The following is a 27,150-nucleotide window of genomic DNA, read 5'->3' as shown; positions in this document are numbered from 1 at the left end:
AATCTGACAGGCTGCCACCTCTACAACATGTTATTAAAAAGGTTCCGGGCTTGAACCTTTACATAGGGGTTCCTCAAGGAACTTTTTTTAAACTGGAAAGGTTCCACCGTTGTGGCAACCCAAAAGTTTATTCCAGGCACCTTTACGCCTAAGATTGTATAGAAAAAAGTTTCCATTGATTTTAACAAGTCAGTGAGTTTACTCAGAGACAGACTTATAAAACCTCAGCATGTAAGCAGATATCCCCTGGATGTGTTACTGGGAGAAAAAGATGGTGATAAGCCAAACATGATGGAACTACCCGCAATTGTCAGTTTTCTTCCAAGTGCTTTGCATGAGGCCAGCGTTCCCCACAGCGGGGCAGTGGCTAATGAGCAAGAACAACCACCTCACATCCCAACATTGTTGTGCAGATCCTTTGCTTTATATTTGTTGTATGCTCAAAAAACTATTATTGTGTTTAGAGAAAATGTATGATAGCATACTGGTTCCTTTGTCTACAATTGCACCAAAATATGGAGAGTTGGATGGCTAGTTTAGGTCATGCTGTATCTGCTACAATGTGAACTGACTTTGGCAAAGTATGGAAACCACTACAGTTTGATGCTTTCTTGAACAAATATCTTCAACAATTAAATTCATAACATTTAGTGATACAGTAGGTCTAGGGTCCAGAATGAATGGCCAACTCTTATTCCCAACAGTCAGCAGCCTACCTGTTTTTGGGTCGACTGAGAAGTAAGGCTGTCCGCTGATGATGCTGTAGACCACCCTGGCACTGTTCCCATATGTGGGGTCATCTGCATCTGTGGCCGCCACTTGGACCACCGTTGTTCCTGCACAGACAGCATCCAATTAGGTATTAAGACAACATCAGCCATCTGTAGAGACACAGCTCTCACATCAACAGCATGTGTGACGGCATTTCTACAAGCTTACATTTACATTTACATTTAAGTCATTTAGCAGACACTCTTATCCAGAGCTTACAAATGTCAATGTTATATATTCAGTATAAATCACACCTTATTCTATATAGGCTACAATCAGGAATGTACTGTAGTGCAGGGTAAACATACTACTTACTACTACTTCCCTGGTAAGAGAATAACATTTTAATCACTGGTGCATCAGTCTAAGTAACATTTTAAAACATCCCCACCAAAATCTGTCAGTTTAAGCTGACAAACATCGCTACAGCGGTGTTTGTCAGACCATGGGAAATCCCAAAAATCGGTCTTCTCACGAAAATGTCTGTCGCATCTGAATGGTTTCGCCCACTCTATGGACTCTCACGAACATGATGGTCTTCTCCGTTTTGCTCTACGACCCCCACAAGTGTCACGGGACTCCTCTGTAGGTAACCAGTACCGGATTAAAAAGAATCTGGAAGTATGGAGGAAGTTTTGTGCCTACCCCAAAAAATACTTTAAATATGTGTAAAAAAATATATATACAGTGGGGAGAACAAGTATTTGATACACTGACGATTTTGAAGGTTTTCCTACTTACAAAGCATGTAGAGGTCCCTAATTTTTATCATAGGTACACTTCAACTGTGAGAGACGGAATCTAAAACAAAAATCCAGAAAATCACATTGTATGATTTTTAAGTAATTAATTTGCATTTTATTGCGTGACATAAGTATTTGATCACCTACCAACCAGTAAGAATTCCGGCTCTCACAGACCTGTTAGTTTTTCTTTTAGAAGCCCTCCTGTTCTCCACTCATTACCTGTATTAACTGCACCTGTTTGAACTTGTTACCTGTATAAAAGACACCTGTACACACACTCAATCAAACAGACTCCAATCTCTCCACAATGGCCAAGACCAGAGAGCTGTGTAAAGACATCAGGGATAAAATTGTAGACATGCACAAGGCTGGGATGGGCTACAGGACAATAGGCAAGCAGCTTGGTGAGAAGGCAACAACTGTTGGCGCAATTATTAGAAAATGGAAGATGTTCAAGATGACGGTCAATCACCCTCGGTCTGGGGCTCCATGCAAGATCTGTCATGTTTTGTCTTTGATCATCATGTCTTGTCCCTGTGCTTCCCTCTGCTGGTCTTATTAGGTTCTTTCCCTCTTTCTATCCATCTCTCTCCTCCCTCTTCTCCTCTCCGCTCTCTCTCTCTATCGTCCGTTCCTTGCTCCCAGCTGTTTCTCATTCTCCTAACGACCTCATTTACTCTTTCACACCTGCCCCTATTTTGCCCTCGATTAGAGTCCCTATTTCTCCCTCTGTTTTCCGCTTCTGTCCTTGTCGGATCTTGTTTGATGTTTGCTGTCCCGTGTCCTTGTTCCGCCCTGTCGTGTTTTTGCCTTCTTCAGATGCTGCGTGTGAGCAGGTGTCTATGTCAGCTACGGCCTGTGCCTTCCTGAAGCGACTCTGCAGTTTGTGGTCGCGTCTCCAGTCGTTCCTCTCTACTGACGAGAGGATTTCATGTTTCCTGTTTTGGATTTACCTTTGATATATCCAGGAGAATCATTGTTTGTTTGATACTGGAATAAAGACTCTGTTTCTATTACGTCGCTTTTGGGTCCTCATTCACCAGCATAATACAGAAGAATCCGAACAAAGAATGGACCCAGCGACTAGCGGATTCCGCAACACTGCCGTCGAGATCCAGGGAGCAATGCTCGGCAGACACGAGCAGGAATTGTCTGCTGCTCGTCATGCCGTTGAGACCCTGTCCGCTCAGGTCTCCGATCTCTCAGGACAGTTTCAGAGTCTTCGTCTCGTGCCACCAGCTACTTCCTGGTCTTCGAGTCTCCGGAACCTAGGGTTAATAACCCACCATGTTACTCTGGGCAGCCCACTGAGTGTCGCTCCTTTCTCACCCAGGTGATATTGTGTTCTCTCTCCAGCCCAACACATACTCAAGAGAGAGAGCTCGGATCGCTTACGTCATATATCACTCCTTACTGGTCGGGCTCGGGAGTGGGGCACAGCTATCTGGGAGGCAAGGGCTGAGTGTTCTAACGTTTATCAGAACTTTAAAGAGGAGATGATACGGGTTTTTGATCGTTCAGTTTTTGGGAAGGAGGCTCCCAGGGTCCTGGCTCCCTATGTCAAGGTGATCGATCCATAACGGATTACTCTATAGATTTCGCACTCTTGCTGCATCCAGTGACTGGAACGAGCCGGCGTTGCTCGCTCGTTTTCTGGAGGGACTCCACGCTGAGGTTAAGGATGAGATTCTCTCCCGGGAGGTTCCTTCCAGCGTGGACTCTTTGATTGCACTCGCCATCCGCATAGAACGACGGGTAGATCTTCGTCACCGAGCTCGTGGAAGAGAGCTCGCGTTAACGGTGTTTCCCCCTCTCGCATCTCAACCATCTCCTCCCACCGGCTCAGAGACTGAGCCATGCAGCTGGGAGGTATTCGCATCTCGACTAAGGAGAGGGAACGGAGAATCACCAACCGCCTTTGCCTCTATTGCGGTTCTGCTGGACATTTTGTCATGTCATTCCAGTAAAAGCCAGAGCTCATCAGTAAGCGGAGGGCTACTGGTGAGCGCTACTACTCAGGTCTCTCCATCAAGATCCTGTACTACCTTGTCGGTCCATCTACGCTGGACCGGTTCGGCTGCTTCCTGCAGTGCCTTGATAGACTCTGGGGCTGAGGGTTGTTTTATGGACGAAGCATGGGCTGGAAACATGACATTCCTCTCAGACAGTTAGGGAAGCCCACGCCCATGTTCGCCTTAGATGGTAGTCTTCTCCCAGTATCAGATGTGAGACACTACCTTTAACCCTCACAGTATCTGGTAACACCCAGTGAGACCATTTCCTTTTTGATTTTTCGTTCACCTTTTACACCTGTTGTTTTGGGTCATCCCTGGCTAGTATGTCATAATCCTTCTAATAATTGGTCTAGTATTCTATCCTATCCTGGAACGTTTCTTGTCATGTGAATGTTTAATGTCTGCTATCCCTCCTGTGTCTTCTGTCCCCTCTACTCAGGAGGAACCTGGTGATTTGACAGGAGTGCCGGAGGAATATCATGATCTGCGCACGGTCTTCAGTCGGTCCAGAGCCAGCTCCCTTCCTCCTCACCGGTCGTATGATTGTTGTATTGATCTCCTTCCGGGACCACTCCCCCTCGGGGTAGACTATACTCTCTGTCGGCTCCCGAACGTAAGGCTCTCGAGGATTATCTGTCTGTTCTTCTCGACGCCGGTACCCGTGGTGCCTTCTTCCTCTCCGCGCAGCGGGGTTTTCTTTGTTAAGAAGAAGGACGGTACTCTGCGCCCCTGCGTGGATTATCGAGGGCTGAATGACATAACGGTTAAGAATCGTTATCCGCTTCCCCTTATGTCGTCAGCCTTCGAGATTTTGCAGGGAGCCAGGTTCTTTACTAAGTTGGACCTTCGTAACGCTTACCATCTCGTACGCATCAGAGAGGGGGACGAGTGGAAAACGGCGTTTAACCACTCCGTTAGGGCATTTTGAATACCGGGTTCTGCCGTTCGGTCTCGCTATGCTCCAGCTGTCTTTCAGGCATTAGTTATAGATGTACTGAGAGACATGCTGAAATTTTGTTTTCGTTTATCTTGACGATATCCTGATTTTTTCACCGTCACTCGAGATTCATGTTCAGACAGTTCGACGTGTACTCCAGCGCCTTTTAGAGAATTGTCTCTACGTGAAGGCTGAGAAGTGCGCCTTTCATGTCTCCTCTGTCACATTCTCTCGGTTCTGTTATTTCCGCTGAAGGCATTCAGATGGATCCCGCTAAGGTCCAGGCTGTCAGCGATTGGCCCGTTCCTAGGTCACGTGTCGAGTTGCAGCGCTTTCTCGGTTTCGCTAATTTCTATCGGCGTTTCATTCGTAATTTCGGTCAAGTGGCTGCCCCTCTCAACAGCTCTGACTTCTGTCAAGACTTGCTTTAAGTGGTCCGGTTCCGCCCAGGGAGCTTTTGATCTCCTCAAGAAGCGTTTTACATCCGCCCTATCTTGTTACTCCTGACGTCACTAAACAATTCATTGTCGAGGTTGACGCTTCAGAGGGTGCGTGGGAGCCATTCTGTCTCAGCGCTTCCATTCTGACGATAAGGTCCATCCTTGCGCTTACTTTTCTCATCGCCTGTCGCCATCGGAACGCAACTATGATGTGGGTAACCGCGAACTGCTCGCCATCCGCTACATAGGCGAATGGCGACAGTGGTTGGAGGGGGCGACCGTCCCTTTTGTCGTTTGGACTGACCATAAGAAACCTTGAGTACATCCGTTCTGCCAAACGACTTAATGCACGTCAACTCGTTGGGCGTTGTTTTCGCTCGTTTCGTTCGTGATTTCCTATCGTCCGGGAAATAAGAAACCAAGCCTGAATGCCTTATCCCGTCTCTTTTAGTTCTTCTGTGGCTTCTACCGACCACCCGAGGGGATTTCCCTGAAGGGCGTGTTGTCGGGTTGACTGTCTGGGGAATTGAGAGACAGGTAAAGCAAGCACTCACTCACAGCTGCGTCGCCGCGCGCCTTGTCCTAGTAACCTTCTGTTCGTTCCTGTCTCTACTCGTCTGGCTGTTCTTCAGTGGGCTCACTCTGCCAAAGTTAGCTGCGCCACCCCGGCGTTCGGGGTACGCTTGCTTCTATCGCCAGCGGTTTTGGTGGCCTACTCAGAGCGGGACACGCTCGACCATGGTCTCACATCGCCTTAGACTTTATTACCGGTCTGCCTTCGTCTGCGGGGAAGACTGTGATTCTTACGGTTATCGATAGGTTCTCTAAGGCGCACATTTCATTCCCTCGCTAAGCTTCCTTCCGCTAAGGAGACGGCACAAATCATCATTGAGAATTGTTCAGAATTCATGGCTCCCGTTAGACGCCGTTTCAGACAGAGGTCCGCAATTCACGTCACAGTTTTGGAGGGAGTTCTGTCGTTTGATTGGTGCTTCCGTCAGTCTCTCTTCCGGTTTCATCCCAGTCTAACGGTCAAGCAGAAGGCCCATCAGTCGATTGGTCGCATATATACGCAGCCTTTCGTTTCGAAAGCCCTGCGTCTTGGGCAGAACAGCTCCCCTGGGCTGAGTACGCTCACAACTCGCTTCCTTCGTCTGCTACCTGGCTATCTCCGTTTCAGAGTAGTCTTGGGTACCAGCCTCCTCTGTTCTCGTCCAGCTCGCCGAGTCCAGCGTTCCCTCCGCTCAGGTTTTTGTCCAACGTTGTGAGCGCACCTGGGAGAGGGTCAGGTCTGCACTTTGCCGTTACAGGGCGCAGACGTGAGAGCCGCCAAATAACGTAGGATTAAGAGTCCTAGGTATTGTCGCGGTCAGAGAGTGTGGCTTTCCACTCGTAACCTTCCCCTTACGACAGCTTCTCGCAAGTTGACTCCGCGGTTCATTGGTCCGTTCCGTGTCTCTCAGTCGTCAATCCTGTCGCTGTGCGACTGCTTCTTCCGCGACATCTTCGTCGCGTCCACCCTGTCTTCCATGTCTCCTGTGTTGCAAGCCTTTCCGCGCCCCCGTTCGTCTTCCCCCCCCCCCGTCCTTGTCGAGGGCGCACCTATTTACAAGGTACGAAGATCATGGACATGCGTTCTCGGGGACGTGGTCACCAGTACTTAGTGGATTGGGAGGGTTACGGTCCTGAGGAGAGGAGTTGGGTTCCTTCTCGGACGTGCTGGACCGTTCGTTGATTGATGATTTCCTTCGTTGCCGCCAGGGTTCCTCCTCGAGTGCGCCAGGAGGCGCTCGGTGACGTGGGGGGGTACTGTCATGTTTTGTCTTTGATCATCATGTCTTGTCCCTGTGCTCCCTCTGCTGGTCTTATTAGTTCTTTCCCTCTTTCTATCCATCTCTCTCCTCCTCCCTCTCTCCCTCTCCCGCTCTCTCTCTCTATCGTTCCGTTCCTGCTCCCAGCTGTTTCTCATTCTCCTAACGACCTCATTTACTCTTTCACACCTGTCCCCTATTTTGCCCTCTGATTAGAGTCCCTATTTCTCCCCTCTGTTTCCGCTTCTGTCCTTGTCGGATTCTTGTTTGATTGTTTGCTGTCCCGTGTCTCTTTGTTCCGCCCTGTCGTGTTTTTGCCTTCTTCAGATGCTGCGTGTGAGCAGGTGTCTATGTCAGCTACGGCCTGTGCCTTCCTGAAGCGACCTGCAGTTTGTGGTCGCGTCTCCAGTCGTTCCTCTCTACTGACGAGAGGATTTCAGTTTCCTGTTTTGGATTTACCTTTGATATATCCAGGAGAATCATTGTTTGTTTGAATACTGGAATAAAGACTCTGTTTCTATTACGTCGCTTTTGGGTCCTCATTCACCAGCATAACAAATCTCACCTCGGGGGGCATCAATGATCATAAGGAAGGTGAGGGATCAGCCCAGAACTACACGGCAGGACCTGGTCAATGACATGAAGAGAGCTGGGACCACAGTCTCAAAGAAAACCATTAGTAACCACTACGCTGTCATGGATTGAAATCCTGCAGCGCACGCAAGGTCCCCCTGCTCAGCCAGCGCATGTCCAGACCCGTCTGAAGTTTGCCAATGACCATCTGGATGATCCAGAGGAGGAATGGGAGAAGGTCATGTGGTCTAAGACAAAAAAGAAGAGCTTTTGGTCTAAACTCCACTCGCCGTGTTTGGAGGAAGAAGAAGGTTGAGTAACACCCAAGAACACCCTCCAAACCGTGAAGCATGGAGGTGGAAACATAATTCTTTGGGATGCTTTTCTGCAAAGGGGACAGGAATGATGGGCACCGTATTGAGGGGAGGATGGATGGGGCCATGTATCGCGAGATCTTGGCCAAAAACCTCCTTCCCTCAGTAAGAGCATTGAAGATGGGTCGTGGCTGGATCTTCCAGCATGACAACGACCCGAAACACACAGCCAGGGAAACTAAGGAGTGGCTCCGTAAGAAGCATCTCAAGGTCCTGGAGTGGCCTAGCCAGTCTCCAGACCTGAACCCAATAGAAAATCTTTGGAGGGAGCTGAACGTCCGTATTGCCCAGCGACAGACCCGAAACCTGAAGGATCTGGAGAAGGTATGTATGGAGGAGTGGGCCAAAATCCCTGCTGCAGTGTGTGCAAACCTGGTCAATAACTACAGGAAACGTATGATCTTTGTAATTGCAAACAAAGGTTTCTGTACCAAATATTAAGTTCTGCTTTTCTGATGTATCAAATACTTATGTCACGCAATAAAATGCAAATTAATTACTTAAAAATCATACAATGTGATTTTCTGGATTTTTGTTTTAGATTCCGTCTCTCACAGTTGAAGTGTACCTATGATAAAAATTACAGACCTCTACATGCTTTGTAAGTAGGAAAACCTTCAAAATCGGCAGTGTATCAAATACTTGTTCTCCCCACTGTATATATTTCGTGAGCTTTCTTATATCTCCAAGATATAGGAAAGACCCTTCAAAATCTTATTCCACGTATGGAATAATGTAGTAACCAAAAAGTGTTAAACATATATATTTTTTATTTGAGATTCTTCAAAGTAGCCACCCTTTGCTTTGATGACAGCTTTGCACACTCTTGGCATTCTCTCATCCAGCTTCATGAGGTAGTCCCCTGAAATGCATTTCAATTAACAGGTGTGCCTTGTTAAAAGTTCATTTGTGGAATTGATTTCCTTCTTGATTGGCGTTTGAGCCAATCATTTGTATTGTGACAAGGTATGAGTGGTATACAGAAGATAGCCCTATTTGGTAAAAGACCACGTCCGTATTATGGCAAGAACAGCTCAAATAAGCTAAGAGAAACAACAGTCCATCCTTACTTTAAGACATGAAGGTCAGTCAATACAGAAAATGTCAATAACTTTGAATGTTTCTTCAAGTGCAGTCGCAAAAACCATCAAGCGCTATGATGAAACTGGCTCTCATGAGGAATGCCACAGGAAGGGAAGACTTAGAGTTACCTCTGCTGAAGAGGATAAGTTTATTGGAGTTACCAGCCTCAGAATTTGCAGCCCAAATAAATGCCTCACAGATTTCAAGTAACAGACACATCTCAACATCAACTGTTCAGAGGAGACTGCGTGACTCAGGCCTTCATGGTCAAATTGCTGCAAAGAAACCACTACTAAAGGACACCAATAAGAAAAAGCGACTTGCTTTGGCCAAGAAACATGAGCAATGGACATTAGACCGGTGGAAATCTGTCCTTTGGTCTGATGAGTCCAACGTTGTGATTTTTGGTTCCAACCACCGTGCCTTTGTGAGACGCAGAGTAAGTGAACGGATGATCTCCGCATGTGTGGTTCCCACCGTGAAGCATGGGGGAGAAGGTGTGATGGTGCTTTGCTGGTGACACTGTCTGTGAGACTATCATTTGTTTTTCAACAGGACAATGACCCAACACAGGCTGTGGAAGGGCTATATGATCAAGAAGGAGAGTGATGGAGTGCTGCACCAGATGACCTGACCTCCACAATCACCCGATCTCAACTCAACTGAGATGGTTTGGGATAAGTTGGACTGCAGAGTGAAGGAAAAGTCGTCAACAAGTGCTCAGCATATGTGGGAACTCCTTCAAGACTGTTGGAAAAGCATTCCAGGTGAAGCTGGTTGAGAGAATGCCAAGAATGTGCAAAGCTGTCATCAAGGCAAAGGGTGGCTATTTGAAGAATCTCAAATATAAAATATATTTTGATTTGTTTAACACTTGTTTGGTTACTACATGATTCCATATGTGTTATTTCATAGTTTGGTGTCTTCACCATTATTCTACAATGTAGAAAATAGTAAAAATAAAGAAAATCCCTTGAATGAGTAGGTGTTCGAAAACTTTAGACCGGTAGTGTATGTACTTAAATAGCAAATGGAGAACGCTTTTCCCTGTGGTTTATTTTCATGCCAGCCAGGTAGGCCATACTCCTATTGAAAATATAAGCAATATGCTTAATATGAAAAAAGTTGAGAAATAAATATTTTAGACCTAGCCCATAGAAAGCTCATGGGATCCTCCTCTTTTCATTAGTGGCCATTACACTGTTTTCACCCGCAATTGCATAGCCTATAGAAATGTTGCGCAACATGAGCTCCTAGGCTCTCATGAAGTGTTTGATTCAATTTTCGATTATATTTGCATTGATGTCAAAGTGATTAGAAGGAAAATAGACTGCTGAGTACCAGGCAGTTAGCGAATTTTGTAGGCTAATAATGACCAGCAGCAGCATCAGAGCTTGGAGAAGCCTAGTGTGGAATGTGGAATTTGACTGCCTTCATGACTCGTGACCGGCGGTGTGGCGGCCCTAGTTACTACATGATTCCATCTGTATTATTTCATAGTTTTAAAGTCTTCACTATTATTCTACAATGTAGAAAATAGTACAACTAAAGAAAAACCCTTGAATGAGTAGGTGTGTCCAAAATTTTGACTGGTACTGTATTTTTTTGTATATCTAAAGGGGTCCTAAAATCCTAAATCAAATAGCTAAATGAGCCATGTTATGACCTTCTTAAAACAATTCCATATGTCAGCTTAGAAGACACTGCTGCACAATGAACACTCTCACCTATGGATACCATACACTGTTACCATTCTACATCATATTATGGTTGCTAATTGTTATCAGTTTAGTTTATTATAATTAAGTGCAACTTTGGTCTGTAGAAACCTGTGTACGGTATTGGTTAGAAGCGGCATAGCTGTTACGTGAATTAAAACGCATGGCTATTAATGAAAATGTACTGCGGTGACTATGAATAATGCTAGGTACTGTGATTTCCCCCAGTAGTTTGGAAACTTGCAATAGAGGTTGAAAAATGTATAGCCGGTTTTAGAACTAACACAATTCATTTGATTTTAAAGTGATTGTTAATGACACTTTTAGCATGTTGATATTCCATATTTCCTAAAGCAGTTTGCCTCTACACAGCTGGACCTTAGCCATCTCTGAGCACGTCGGGAGATGACGTGGAAACAGGCCACTAGGGCCAATGGTGAGCATTGTTACCTTCAAGTAGGTTTCGGTTTAGCTAGGGCGTGGGGGATGGTGGATGGGGATGGTGGATGGGGATGGGGATGGAGGATGGGCATAAGCATCTGCCTCTGGTGGTAAATGTGGCATGTTTGAATCTAGTGATAGAAAGTCATTTTAAAATGTTTGTTTTAAGCCTATCCCAAACCTTTAAAAAAATCGGAGTTAATGCCTAAACTTAACCTTAAGCATTTTGAAATCTGACGTTTGGAACAACTTTGAAATTTGACGTTTGAGAAACATGGAATAACAAGCTTGTTGGAAGGAGTGCTTTGGTCAAGGGACCGAAAGCACAAAGGTCCAGTAATCACCGCTAATCAGACAATTTACCTCTATTGTTCTGTTGTGAACTATGGTCTGGCCCCTGACGGAGACTAGCATTTTATCTGTAACATACAGAACCAAGTGTACTGAGCCAGTAATCTGCCATGCAAAACAACTGGACCTCAATAGAGAGCTACTAGGAGAGCCACTGCCATTCTAGGGTGAATTTATCACAAAAGACTAATACACACTGAAATTAATGTTAAATTTGCTGGGATGTTACATTACATTTTTTGTGTGAGGATGTACTAGTCCATCAAGGAAAGTAAGTCTCAGAATTTGCGTTATTGGTGATCTTGAAGCTGAGGCCCATTTCTGATTTGACAAAGACGCAATTATCAACCGTTGACATAGGAGACCTTGGAATAAAAACAATGTTTCCCACAAGTGTGCCCTTTTCTGTTGAGCATGGTCAGATGAATAGGCTGCTTTATGTTTGTATATTTCACTTTAATAGCCATGCATCTCTGCTGGTGTCTTAGGCACTTTCCTTTATGTGTTACAGTATGGGCCTGTCTTACAAAGTAGGTTATATTTTATTTTGCATCAAACACCCTTATAAAAAAAAACACTTTCTTGCATGAGCCATATTTTACGTACTCTTACAGAATGACGTGATTATGGAAATGGAAGATTAGGTCGGCGTATTTCCAGTCATAAACCAGAATTAACAGGCGCTGGTCCTGAATTTGAGCAATATAATAAAAAATGTCTCGGTGGACAGGTTATCATCAAGCTAGTTCTATGTGGACCCCCAAGATTATATCATCACGTCTTAGTCGTGGCAGGATATATTACAATTATTTTTTTTTAAACAAGGTCAATCAATGCCACTATGTTAGAGAGCTGTGCTATGGTATTCACAATTCTTATCACTACACAGTTGCAGTAAGCTAAAACTAATTTAGGTTATCCCTCAATGGTTCTTTCAGATGTCTATTTTGTGTTTTCTGTGGTGTATCTGTACTGATACCCAGGCTAGAGGAAATTGGTTGCGAAACACTGTAATATTTATAGCAGTCAAGGTCACGAATAAGAATAGCCAGCCTTCAAGAGTGGTTGTCCAAAACGGATAAACATCCTCACATCAGAATATATTACACGGTTCCTCTCGATGCAGCTGTCATGTGCCTGTCTGTGTCACTTCACTTTTTGTCTGTCTTCATTTGTGTGACTGATCAATTTCTCATATTTTCATTTATTTCCAGTGAATAGGAACAAAACAGGGGTTCCTAATCACGTCTGCATCTCAGGGTGAGCGATTGTCATCTGACAGTAATGAAAATAAATGTAGCAGCATGTCTAATTTGAATGGCCGACAGGTATTCATCAAAGCTTTACAGACACAAGACTGGATTCAACAGCCACCATAAATACTCATCTCCAAGTAAACATGATCCAAGTATCCAAATTGTAAGCTATATGTTTTGCATTGTTATGGCTTGTACCTTTTTATACTTAGTTGAACAAAATGTGTATGAGACAGAAGATACGTATTGACTTCTCTTCTACTTAACGTAACATATACTAAAGAATTACCACTAGAGTAAACTTTCACCAGCGAAGCTTAAAAAGTTCAAAAGGTAAGCGTACTGTACATTAGTGCAACATGCTGACAAAGGTAACATAATCAGCAAAGTATGAGAGTGGTAAGAAATGTTTGTGGCAACTCTGTTCCTCTCTAATACAAAACGGATTTGAGTGTGGGTGTGACTGATGATTAGATATTACAAAAGCAATATTCAAAACCTGCAGTTTAAGCTCACCAACTTTGCAACTCCTTGATGAGTATTCAACATTGGTGCCCATGATTAAGTTGATTATATTCCTGCACGTTCACACCTGCTCCCGTCCGCTCGAGATAAGCAGGGATTGTTGCACGGAGACTAGTTCAAATTTATTTGTAATTGGCGTGTGAAAATGAATGACAAAATGCGAAGAAAGACAAAACCCGTCATGGCCCTGCTGTGCCCAGGATATGCCTTTTGGTAGGTGCCAATGCTCTGATCCATACAATCTCACTGAGCCACACTGGTACTGTAATCAATGGGCTCCATAATTCCATCTTACATTTCCTTTGGCTTTCCAGAAATCTCAAATCACAGGGAAATAATAATTTGAAATGAACTGTCTTCCGAGTTTTTATCCATGTAACCTGAAACCAAAGCACCCCTTTCGTTTTCTCTTCCAGAATTAACTGACTATTCCATCCTTGATCTTGGAAGATCCTGAATTAGACAAGAACAATGACAGGTGGATAAAGGAGTGGTGGGTGGTACATTTCTACAAGGCGGTGGCCTTGGCCTGACATTACATTCCCCTAAGCCCTCCATCAGCTCCCGGGGAACGTCTGTCTGACGTGTAGACCTGAGACCCGTGCCTTAGCTGCTCAGAGGTTGTCACACAGCCAAATGTCCTCAAGCTCCTCTTTTCCATCATTTGACATCCCGAGGCGTGATTAAGACAAAGTATTCCTAGATCCGCGGGCCATAAGGGCTACCATGTGTACGAGACAAGCAACTACCATCTAATTGCTTTAATTAATTAAATTCATGATTTCCTCTAAATTGAACCAATTCATTACAGGTAGCCGGTCTACGCCCATTAATGATTTAAACACATTTATGAAGGAGTTATGGAGGACAACGGGTGCCCGGCCCACTCCTGTACTATAAAATGCCCTGAGCAGATATTTACAAAGAGCGGGATGTATAATTCACACGCTGTTCTAACAACTTCAGATGAAAACCATGGCGATGTAAATAAGCCAGAGAGTGTGACCCGGCCTATTGGTTTTCGGAGCGCTTCCTTTACTGCAGATGAAGTGCTCAGTTGCTCTACCTCTCTTATCTCCCGTTGGACACGAGCCACCTAGCCCTTGTAGTGGAATCCTCTAGTTCCTTAAGCCAGAGCCCTGTATCCAACCCCCCCCCCCCCCGTTGACTCTGGGCTGCTTAATCCTTATAAGATCTCAGTGCCTATGTCATAAATGTTATGAGCAAAGCACTGCATTGGCCTGGAAAATACTCCTATCACTGCCAGTAAACGCCTAGCATAGGCTCCATTTTGACTTTACACCAAACAGTCTCTCCATGTATCCACTTGTTTGCATCTCTGCCTATCAGCCTGAGGAAGATACAACACGTAGATGCAATGTTCTGCTGTCTCTGGGTCTACATGATAAGAATATTGAGGTTGGTGTGTTTGTGCCTGTCATATCACTTAACCCTGAAGATTGGGAGACATTGTCTGCCACTTGGCGTGTGGAGCCTCTTATTCCTCTCCCTGGCAGATTGTCACATGAATTTTAAATGGAGGCTTAATCCACATTTCCCATTCCGACAGGATTGGCTCACGGTGTCCCCAGGCACTGTGCGGTAAGCTTTTGTTTCCGTGGCGAAGCACCTCGCGAGGTGCTCCGTTACATGTCCTGTTGGATTTGAATAATCTGCCATCTCTGAACTCGCTAGATTCATTGCTCAACATTGGGGTTTCGGGTCTGTTTGTATAAGCAGATATTTCACTGCTTTCATCGTTCAAACTAGCAATGATGTTTTTGGGGGGGCTCATGAGGTTGTTCACTATTTTAGGTATAAAACCGCATCTAAACAATGCACAATGGGAACCGCTTAAAGGAACTAACCAGTTGTAGTAATTACTTTGTAAAGGGTCAGATTAGATTTTGGAGCTTTTAAAACCACAGTGTTTTGAAACTGCAACAGTTAAGGAAAACACTAGAAAGAAAACCTCTGTGTGTGGAAAAGGACCCTCTTCAGTTGTGGCTATGACAATCATGCACAGTTTGACAGACAAATGAGTGCCACAGATTCAGTTCCATGTTTATAATAAAGCGTAGACTGTGTTCATTAATATAGATGAAGCGAGAGAGATGAGAGACAGAGAGAGATAAATGTAGGATACTGCAGATTGTGGTGGGTAAATGCGATAGAGAGAGAGACAGAGACAGATAGAAATAGAGAGAGAGAGAGCGAGAGAGAGAGGGTGAGAAAGAGGTAGAGAGAGAGAGAGAATCAGAGGCAGATTACAGGCAGACATACAGACATCAATATCAAAATCACATACAGACTGACAGATAGACAGACAGAGACGAGGACAGAGGACTGGGGACAAACAAACAGAGAGAGAGAGAGAGAGGCTGAGAAAGAGGCTTACCCAGTGCTGACATCTCTGGTACCCCGGCCATGTAGGGTCCATCCAGAAACTTGGGCTCGTTGTCATTGATGTCCTGGACCTTGACAACAAACTCTGACCTGGGCTCCACAGGGATGTTAGTGAGCCGGTCCACGGCCTGGGCCTGCAGGGTGTAATAGGCCTGCTCCTCCCGGTCCAAACGCTTAGTGGCGTGGATGTCCCCCGTGTTCTCGTCGATGGTGAAGATGGAGGTGGAGCCCTCCCCGGAGAGCACGTACTTCACTTTGCCGTCCCCTTTGTCTACGTCCGAGTGGAGCTATAATTGGAGACCAGAGATAATGTCAGTCAGTAGAAAGGAGATGTTCAAAAGGATTGGTGACATATAAAAACAAATCCAATGATATACCATTATGATCGATCCATTATGTACATCTGTGTCATTTCAAATAGGTTCAACGTTTTTCCTGGGCAGAAACATTGTGCTGAATAAACACACACCAACAACAACAAAAATAAGTGAACAAAGTGCACATTGTTTGTAAAACAGGATACCAGAAGTCTCAAAGCTCTGTGAGCATGGCTGTATGCAATATAAATGCATTCTAATAAGCAGTCTGGTGGGAATATGGGGAGTGTTGCATAGTGTTAGCACAATTCTGTAGGATAAGAAGCCCAGACCTGCCCAGGGATTACAGTGTAGTTACATTTGAAACAGGGTTATTTCCCAAGCACTTCACTTCAAGAAAACAACAACTTCATTTGACCAGGACCCATAGGGCTCTGGTCAAAAGTAGTGGACAATGTAGGGAATAGGGTGTCATTTGGGATGCAACAAAGGTTTAACAGATCCATGTTGTATCCCAGCGGGCGTCTGGCAGTATCATTTTTGTTTCCAAGTCAATAGGTGTATCAAATGATTGCCTGGATATCGCCGCGGGCTTAATGTATGTTTTATATATCCAATAGAGCTTCAGACGGACACCAAATGTATTTTATTAATGGATTCCATCAGGCTGTTGATGAATGGCATGTCTGGGGCATAATGATGGTATTGGTTGCATGGGCATGCCTCAGCATGTGCCTCTTGACACTCCAATAGGGAAGCCGTTTGTTTATTCACCATCCCCTGCTGTCAGGAGCAAACTTGAGGTAAATTGTCAACTGCAGTGGAGAGTCAACATTTAATCTTGAGCAAGCCATCGATGACAGTGTGTTCAGGTAAATACCACGGACAGGAAGGACAAAGCTGACAGCCCACAAAGCATGTAACTGAAGGTCAGGGGTCGACTGACTGCAGTATGTAGTCGCTCTCAAAACTGGGTTGTTAGCTTTACGCTTGGCTTTTTTTGCCCAATGGGCTTCAAGTGTTTCACTTTGAATCTATTCAGAAGTGAGTATATTACATAAAATATGTGTGCCACAGTAGGTCCTGTTAAAAAGTGTATCCCTGTAGAATACCACTTCCTTCCTTTAATCTAACCTGTTTTTTAACCGTCATTGCTCATTTTCAGGTGCTATTTCAAACACCTACTGTTATTATGTCGAACTTTAATCGAGCACCATAGTTGCTTCTCTTGCAAAAATGTATATATCATCCTATCTTTGCCTCCCTTGAGATGAACAGAACTCAGTATGCTCCGCAGTCCAGTACAGCAGTGTAACTTAAAAACACACTGCCGGCAGCGACACAGCGAGAGTACGATAGGGTGAGCGGAACAGAGCAGAAAAACTCCAGTGAAATCAATGCTGACACTTATCGCCACTTTGTATGCAGACAGTCCTCCTGGGGCAATCACGTTTGCTTTGTGTTTACTTGTTTACCTCGGAGCGTTAAAAAGACTGCAATTGGCCAAACTTTAAGAAAAAACTGCGTCACCCCATGGCCATATCTCACCTGTTATTATACACATTACGATGTATGGCACATTTCCATCACAATCGCTAAGAGGCTGTTTGTTTTGAATGGTTCTGGTGCTGCTTAATGGGGTTTTAATCTTTGCTGTATTGTTCAGTCACAGTGTGTTAGCACTGTTATTATTGCGCTGGCCATGTCTCTTTTCTTCCTCCCTGTTTGACTGACGTACTTAGTAGAAAACGACAAAGACGACTGGAAACCTTGGAAGAAGAAAATAAGACATCTTTTTTTAAGAAAGAAATAAATGAAATCCCAGATACATGTTTCAAGCTTTGTATTTCCCCCTCTCTCTCAGGAGGAGAGAGAGAGAGAGTTTTATTCTATTTAATGGACTGTGTACACACAGTTTTGAGCCAGGCGCAAATACAAATTCCATACCCAGAAACAACACTGGTAACACTGGCTCTGGTACACCGAAACAGCCTATTGGCTACTGCTGCTGCTAAGGAGCACCGCGGTTTGAACGGTTGAGTTTAATGGGGTTTCCACGAGGGCAGTAACACGGTTCACAAATAGACCAAAATAAAACCTGTAAAGAAACAACATTGGTTGATCTGGCTGTGTTTTATGCTTGTGGGCTACTGTAATACACTTCTTTATGTTGTGAGGAAGTAAAGGAGGAAGTATATGCTGTAAAAGAAATGCTGCCTTAGTTGTAGGCTACCAAATCAAACTAGGTACTGAAATGTATCAAAAGTGTATAATTATCAGGGGACAGTCCTTACAACATTGTTTTCTTACATTAGTAGGAATGCACAGTATAAGGAAGATGTTATTGAGTGCAGTACTATGCTCTAGCTTATTTTGTCAATGCATTATTGCAACAATAACGCAACTGCTTCTGCCGGTGCAATGCCTAAAACAATATATGATGCCCATCGGGGGTTTGATTGTGAAGTACAACATGTTATACTACCAAACATAATACTCAGGGTGAAGAAAAACTGTCAAGTGTAAAGGAAAGGGAGAGAGGTCCTTTTTCACCACAAAAGGAGCTAAAAACGCAGGCGAGGGAGCATCAATGCACACTCCAGCTCTTGCTGTGCTGAGCTTTTCATTTATTCACTTCACCCCTGGTTCTGGTGAGTAGCCATGGTGATCCCTGCCTCTGCTCTGAGAAGGCCTCAGTGTGTTCACCCACCGCCCTACCCCCCCTCAAATCAGACGGGTAAGGAGCATTAGAGACCATGATCCTCTCTAGTTCCCTCTGCCTTTGTTCGGGAGTAGCTATGTAGTTACCATGCCTCTGCTTAGAAAAGCACACATTCACACCACACGTACGCCTGTAAACAAAACACATACATGTTGAAAAACACATTATTACTGCATGAACAATCTCATTACAATAATTTCACAGCCAACATCTGCTTCATTAGCAATGTACCTGTATATACAGTAAATATATACACATAAAGGAAACAGCCAGTGAAGAACTGGTATATTCACAGTAATTAACAAAAACATGTCATGTAAAAGCTAGACTATGCATTCATTTAGGTACCATTCTGGGTCCTTAGACTTGTATGTGTAATGAAGGAGTACTGGTAGCACCAATAAGCTCTGGGAAAAGGGGAGCCGATACTGGAATTAGTGTTTCATTATAATTTCTTATTTACTCTGTAAGTGCCAAATCCTTAGATGTAATTGGAACTCATTGCATTGTTTGTTCATTGGATGTGTCTCCGATTAGGTTTAACCATGTTTAAAAAAAACAATATGAAAAGTAACTATCAACCACCCAAAAACCCTAGAAAAATAAAGCAATCTACCAGGGGTAACAGGTTGCTACAGCATCTTCGAACAACAGCAAGCTCGTGTAAATTGTAACTAAACAGCATGGAGCATAATACAGTGCGACTGTATTTACCAATGACTGTATATACTGTATGAATGGACAGAGCCTTCAATCAAGCCATCTATCATGTGACACCATTCATTCCTATGTGAAGACTCAACAGTACATTGAAGCCAAATGAAGTCGGGTAAGTTGGCGTCTCATGGAGACATAACATGCGCAGTTTGAGCTACTCCAGGAAGTGACGCTGAAAGCTCTCAGTGCTGCCCCCTCTCATTGAGTCATTGAAGTTGAAGGCAGACCAGGGTACTGTAGGCTGCCATTGGCAACTCAATTATTCTTAGAACTTGTTCTGTGTGCGATTTTAAAATAATTGGTTCAATGGCATATATCTGGTGTATTAGAAGCTATAATTGGTACCATGATTGTCTTCAAAAATGTTCTGTTTACACGAAGATTGACCATGAAGATTGCCATTTTTCCATTCACTATAATGGGGATCCTGTTGTCTGCTATTAATGCCTGCAGTAAGACGGTCGGCCTTGAACTTCCGTGGCATCAATCAAATAAAATCTAATTAGAACTGTCACATCCTTCGTAAACATCCGGTGTAGACTAACAGTGAAATACCTACTTATAGGTCCTTTTCCAACAATGCAGAGTTAAAGAAAAAAAATGTAATAAAACATTTAAAAAGTGACAAGAGGAATAAATATACAGTAACGAATTACAATAACAAGTAAAAATACCATTGCTACAGTGCCTTCAGAAAGTATTCACACTCCTTGACTTCTTCCACATTTTGTTGTGTTACAGCCTGAATTTAAAATCAATTAAATTGAGATGTTTTTGTCACTGGGCTACATACAATACCTCATAATGTCAAAATGAAATTCCGTTTTTTTTAAATTATATGCTGAAATGTCTTGAGCCAATAAGTATTCAACCCCTTCGTTATGGCAAGCCTAAATAAGTTCAGGAGTAAAAATTTGCATAACAACTCACATAATTAGTGGACTCACTATCTGTGCAATAATAATGGTTAACATGATTGATTTGTGAATGACTACCTCATCTCTGTACCCCAGACGTACAATTATCTGTAAAGTCCCTCACTCGAGGAAGTGAATTTCAGACACAGATTCAACATCGAAGACCAGGGAGGTTTTCCAATGCCCGGCAAAGAAGGGCACCTATTGGTAGATGGGTAAAAAAATGTAAAAGCAGACATTGAATATCCCTTCAAGCATGATGTTGTTATTAATTACACTTTGGATGGTGTATCAATACACACAGTCACAATAAAGTGACAGGGATCCTTCCTAACTCAGTTGCCGGAGAGGAAGGAAACCAGTCAGGGACTTCACCATGAGGCCAACGGTGAAATTAAAACAGTTACCGAGTTTAATGGCTGTGATAGTAGAAAACTGAAGATGGATCAACCACATTGTAGGTACTTCACAATATTAACCTAATTGAAAGATTAAAAAGAAGGAAGCCTGTACAGAATAAACACATACCAAAACATGCATCATGTTTTCAACATGGCACTAAAGTAATACTGCAAAAAAATGTGGAAAGCAATTCACTCTTTGTCCTGAATAGAAAGTGTTTTGTTTGGGGCAAACACAAAAGAACACATTATTGAGTACCACTCTCCATATTTTCAAGCATAGTGGTGGTATGCTTGTAATCGTTAAGGACTGGAGCTAAGCACAGGCAAAGCTCATAGGAAAACTTGGTACAGTCTGCTTTCCACCAGAAACTGGGAGATGAATTTACCTTTCAGCAAGACAATAACATAAAACACAAGGCCAAATCTACACTGGAGTTGTTTACCAAGAAGATAGTGAATGTTCCTGAGTGGTTGGTTACAGTTTTGACTTAAATCTATTTGAAAATCTACAGCAAGACCTGAAAATGTTTGTCTAGTAATAATCAACAATCAATTTGATAGAGCTTGAAGAATTTTGAGAAGAATAACGGGCAAATGTTGCACAATCCAGGTGTGGAAAGCTCTTAGAGATTTACCCAGAAAGACTGACAGCTGTAGTCGCTGCCAAAGGTACTTCTGCAAACTATTGACTCAGGGGTGTGAATAATTATGTACAGTTGAAGCCGGAAGTTTACATACAGTACACCTTAGCCAAATACATTTAAACTCAGGTTTTCACAATTCCTGACATTTAATCCAAGTAAAAATTCCCTGTTTTAGGTCAGTTAGGATCACCAATTCATTTTAAGAATGTGAAATGTCAGAATAAAAGTAGAGAGATTGATTTATTTCATATTTTATTTATTTCATCACATTCAAAGTGGGTCAGAAGTTTACATACACTCAATTAGTATTTGGTAGCATTGCCTTTAAATTGTTTAACTTGGGTCAAACGTTTCGGGTAGCCTTCCACAAGCTTCCCACAATAAGTTGGGTGAATTTTGGCCCATTCCTCCTGACAGAGCTGGTGTAACTGAGTCAGGTTTGCAGGGCTCCTTTCTCACACAAGCTTTTTCAGTTCTGCCCACAAATGTTCTATAGGATCGAGGTCAGGGCTTTGTGATGGCCACTCCAATACCTTGACTTTGTTGTCCTGAAGCCATTTTGCCACAACTTGGAAGTATGCTTGGGGTCATTGTCCATTTGGAAGACCCATTTGCGACCAAGCTTTAACGTCCTGATGGATGTCTTGAGATGCTGCTTCAATATATCCACATAGTTTTCCTGCCTCATGATGCCATCTATTTTGTGAAGTGCACCAGTCCCTCCTGTAGCAAAGCACCCCCACAACATGATGCTGCCACCCCCGTGCTTCGCAGTTGGGATGGTGGTCTTCGGCTTGCAATCCCCCTTTGTCCTCCAAACATAACAATGGTCATTATGGCCAAACAGTTCTATTTTTGTTTCATCAGACCAGAGGACATTTCTCCAAAAAGTACAATCTTTGTCCCATATGCAGTTGTAGTCTGGCTTTTTTATGGCGGTTTTGGAGCAGTGGCTTCTTCCTTGCTGAGCGGTCTTTCTGGTTATGTCGATATAGGACTCGTTTTACTGTGGATATAGATACTTTTGTACCTGTTTCCTCCAGCATCTTCACAAGGTCCTTTGCTGTTGTTTTGGGATTGATTTGCACTTTTCGCACCAAAGCATGTTCATCTCTAGGAGACAGAACGCGTCTCCTTCCTGAGCGGTATGACGGCTGCGCAGTCCCATGGTGTTTATACTTGCGTACTATTGTTTGTACATTTGTGGAATGGTTGAAAAACGAGTTTTAATAACTCAAATCTAAGTGTATGTAAACTTCCGACTTCAACTGTAAATGAGATACACTACATGACCAAAAGTATATGGACACCTGCTCATCGAACATCTCATTCCAAAATCATAGGCAATAATATGGAGTTGGTCACCCCTTTGCTGCTATAACAGTCTCCACTCTTCTGGGAAGGCTTTGCACTAGATGTCGGAACATTGCTGCGGTGACTTGCTTCCATTCAGCCACAAGTGCATTAGTGAGGTCAGGCACTGATGTCGGGTGATTAGGCCTGGCTCGCAGTCGTCGTTCCAATTCCTCCTAAAGGTGTTCGATGTGGTTGAGGTCAGGGCTCTGTGCTGGCCAGTCAAGTTCTTCCACACCGATCTCAACAAACCATTTCTGTATGGACCTCGCTTTGTGCACAGGGGCATTGTCATGCTGAAACAGGAAAGGGCATTCCCAAAATTGTTCCCACAAAGTTGGAAGCACAGAATCATCTGGGATGTCATTGTATGCTGTAGCATTAAGCTTTCCCTTCACTGGAACTAAGGGGCCGAGCCTGAACCATGAAAAACAGCCCTAGTCCATTATTCCTCCTCCAACAAACTTTACAGTTGGCACTTTGCATTGGGGATGGTATCATTCTCCAGGCATCCTCCAAACCCAGATTTGTCCGCCGGACTGCCAGATGGTGAAGCGTGATTCATCACTCCAGATAATGCAATTTTTACTCGCAACCTGCTTCAGCACTTGTAGGTTGCATTCTGTGAGCTTGTGTGGCCTACCACTTCGCAGCTGACCCATTGTTGCTCCTAGACATTTCAACTTCACAATAACAGCACTTGCAGTTGACCGGGGCAGCTCTAACGAGGCAGAAATTTGACTAACTGACTTGTTGAAAAGGTGGCATCCTATGACGGCGCCACATTGAAAGTCACTGAACTCTTCAGTGAAGCTATTATACTGCCAATGTTTGTCAATGGAGATTGCAGGGCTGTGTACTCGATTTTATACACCTGTCAGCAACGGATGTGGCTGAAATAGCGCAATCCACTAATTAGAAGGGGTTTCCACATACTTTCGTATATATAGTGTATTTCTGTAAATGTGCTAACATTTTTTTTTAAATGTTTTTACTTTGTCATTTTGAGGTATTGTGTATAGACGGGTGATTATAAAAAAGTTTGATCCATTTTGAATTCAGGTTGTAACAAAACAAAATGTGGAAAAAGTCAATAGGTATGAATACTTTCTGAAGGCACTGTATATACAGGGAGTACCAGTATTGAGTCATTGTGCAGGGGTAAGAGGTAATTGAGGTAGATGTACACTACCGGTCAAAAGTTTTAGAACACCTACTCACTCAAGGGTTTTTCTTTATTTTCACTATTATTCTACAATGTAAATAACAGTAAAGACATCAAAACTATGAAATAACACATGAAATAATGTAGTAACCCAAAAAGTTTGGGTGACTACATGAGATTCTTCAAATAGCCACCCTTTGCCTTGACGACAGCTTTGCACACTCTTGGCATTCTCTCAACCAGCTTCACTTGGAATGCTTTTCCTTCACTCTGTGGTCCGACATCAAAAACCATCTCAAGTTGGTTGAGGTCGGGGGATTGTGAAAGCCAGGTCATCTGATGCAGCACTCCATCACTCTCCTTCTTGGTAAAATAGCCCTTACACAGCCTGCAGGTGTGTTGGGTTATTGTCCTGTTGAAAAACAAATGATAGTCCCACGAAGCGCAAACCAGATGGGATGGCATATTGCTGCAGAATGCTGTGGTAGCCATGCTGATTAAGTGTGCCTTGAATTCTAAATAAATCACTTACAGTGTCACCAGCAAAGCACGCCCACACCATAACACCTCCTCCTCCATGCTTTATGGTGGGAACCACACATGCAGAGATCATCCATTCACCTACCCTGTATCTCACAAAGACACGGCGGTTGGAACAAAAAATCTCCAATTTGGACTCCAGACCAAAGGACAGATTTTGACCAGTCTAATGTCCATGGCTCGTGTTTCTTGGCCCAAGCAAGTCTCTTCTTATTATTGGTGTCATTTAGTAGTGGTTTCTTTGCAGCAATTTGACCATGAAGGCCTGATTCACGCAGTCTCCTCTGAACAGTTGATGTTGAGATGTGTCTGTTACTTGAACTCTGTGAAGCATTTATTTGGCTGGTAACGTCAATGAACTTAACCTCTGCAGCAGAGTCTGGGTCTTCCATTCCTGTGGTGGTCCTCATGAGAGCCAGTTTCATCATAGCGCTTGATGGTTCTTGCGACTGCACATGAAGAAATGTTCAAAGTTCTTGAAATGTTACGTATTTACTGACGTTCATGTCTTAAAGTAATGGTGGACTGTTGTTTCTCTTTGCTTATTTGAGCTGTTCTTGCCATAATACGGACTTGGTCTTTTACCAAATAGGGCTATCTTCTGTATACCCCCCTACCTTGTCACAACACAAGTGATTGGCTCAAACGCATTAAGAAGGAAATAAATTCCGCAAATTAACTTTTAACAAGGCACACCTGTTAATTGAAATGCTTTCCAGGTGACTACCTCATGAAGCTGGTTGAGAGAATGCCAAGAGTGTGTAAATCTGTCATCAAGGCAAAGGGTGGCTATTTGAAGAATCTCAAATATAAAATACATTTTGATTTGTTTAACACTTTTTTGGTTACTACATGATTCCATAGAGTATGTGTTATTTCATAGTTTTGATGTCTTCACTATTATTCTGCAATGTAGAAAATATTAAAAATTATGAAAAAATGTGTAGGTGTTCTAAACATTTGACCGGTAGTGTACATATAGGTATAGGGGTGGCTAGGCAACAGGATATATAATAGACAGTAGCAGCAGCGTGTGGTGTGTGTGAGTGTGTATGTGCGTGTTGGGGTGTCAGTGTAAGTATGTGTGAGTGTGTGGGTAAAGTCCAGTGTGTGTGCATGGAGCAAGCGCAATATAGTTATTGCAAAAAAAGGTCAATGTAGGGTAGTCTTGTTTAGCAGTGTTATGGCTTGGGGGTAGAAGATGTTCAGGGTCCTGTTGGTTCCAGACCTGGTGCACTGGTACAGCTTGCCATGCGGTAGCAGAGAGAACAGTCAATGGCTTGGGTGACTGGAGTCTTTGACAAAAGAAATTTGCCTTCCTTTGACACCGCCTGGTATAGAGGTCCTTGATGGCGGTCGGGTGTCTTGCAATTGCTGTACCAAGAAGTGATGCAGCCAGTCAAGATGCTCTCAATTGTGCAGCTGTAGAACCTTTTCAGGATCTGAGGGCCCATGACAAATTTTTTAAGCCACCTTAGGGGGAAGAGGAGCTGTCATGCCCTCTTCACAACTGTGTGGGCATGTGTGGACCATGTTAATTCCTTATTGATGTGGACTCCGAGGAACATAAAGCTCTCGACCCACTCCACTACGGCCCCAACAATGTGGATGGGGGTGTACTCGCCCCTTGGTTTCCTGTAGTCCACGATCAGCTCCTTTGTCTTGCTGACGTTGAGGTTGTTGTACTGGCACCACACTGCCAGGTCTCTGAACTCTTCCCTATAGGCTGTCTCATTGTTGTCAGTGATCAACTTCCGGCGCCGAAAAGAGATGGCCGCCTCGCTTCGCGTTCCTTGGAAAATATGCAGTATTTTGTTTTTTTACGTGTTATTTCTTACATCGGTACCCCAGGTAATCTTAGGTTTCATTACATACAGTCGGGAGGAACTACTGAATATACGATTAACGTCAACTCATCATCGTTCCTACCAGGAATATGACTTTTCCCACGAAACGGATCCAGTGTTTTGCCTTCCACCCAATACAATGGATCGATCCCAGCCGGCGACACTGTGCGACGCCGAAAAAGGGAAAACGAGGCGGTCTCGTGTCAGGCTTCGGAGACGGCACATCGCGCTCCACTCCCTAGCATACTACTCGCCAATGTCCAGTCTCTTGACAATAAGGTTGATGAAATCCGAGCACGGGTAGCATTCCAGAGAGACATCAGGGATTGCAACGTGCTCTGCTTCACGGAAACATGGCTAACTCAAGGGACGCTAACGGAGTCGGTGCAGCCAGCTGGTTTCTTCATGCATCGCGCCGACAGAAACAAACATCTTTCCGGTAAGAAGAGGGGCGGGGGTATGCCTTATGATTAACGAGAAGTGGTGTGATCATCATAACAACACACAGGAACTCAAGTCATTCTGTTCACCTGATCTAGAACTCCTCACAATCAAATGTCGACCGCATTATCTACCAAGGGAATTCTCTCAATCATAATCACAGCCGTATATATTCCCCCCCAAGCAGACACATCGATGGCCCTGAACGAACTTTATCTGACTCTTTGTAAACTGGAAACCACACACCCTGAGGCTGCATTCATCGTAGCTGGGGATTTTAACAAAGGCTAATCTAAAAACAAAACTCCCTAAATTCTATCAGCATATCGATTGTGCTACCAGGGCTGGAAAAACACTAGACCATTGTTATACTAATTTCCGCGACGCATATAAGGCCCTCCCCGCCCCCCTTTCGGAAAAGCTGACCACGACTCCATTTTGTTGATTCCAGCCTACAAACAGAAACTCAAACAAAGCTCCCGCGCTCAGGTCTGTTCAACGCTGGTCCGACCAATCTGAATCCACGCTTCAAGACTGCTTTGATCACGCGGATTGGAATATGTTCCGCATCGCGTCCAACAACAATATTGACGAATATGCTGATTCGGTGAGCGAGTTCATTAGGAAGTGCATTGA

At 43.8% G+C, this 27,150-nt stretch overlaps 1 protein-coding gene across 1 annotated transcript in view; it reads right to left on the bottom strand.

The window, feature by feature from the left end:
• LOC111953145 (cadherin-7-like) overlaps window positions 1-27,150 on the bottom strand; it is a 130,217-nt gene that overhangs the window by 65,604 nt on the left and 37,463 nt on the right. Inside the window, 2 exon segments of the mRNA XM_070435402.1 lie at window positions 716-836; window positions 15,440-15,734. Coding sequence (XP_070291503.1) covers window positions 716-836; window positions 15,440-15,734 — 416 coding nt within the window.

This window comes from Salvelinus sp. IW2-2015, linkage group LG27 (genome assembly GCF_002910315.2).
Source record: "Salvelinus sp. IW2-2015 linkage group LG27, ASM291031v2, whole genome shotgun sequence".
NCBI classification, from domain to species: domain Eukaryota; kingdom Metazoa; phylum Chordata; class Actinopteri; order Salmoniformes; family Salmonidae; genus Salvelinus; species Salvelinus sp. IW2-2015.
This window is presented reverse-complemented; position numbering and strand designations above follow the sequence as displayed.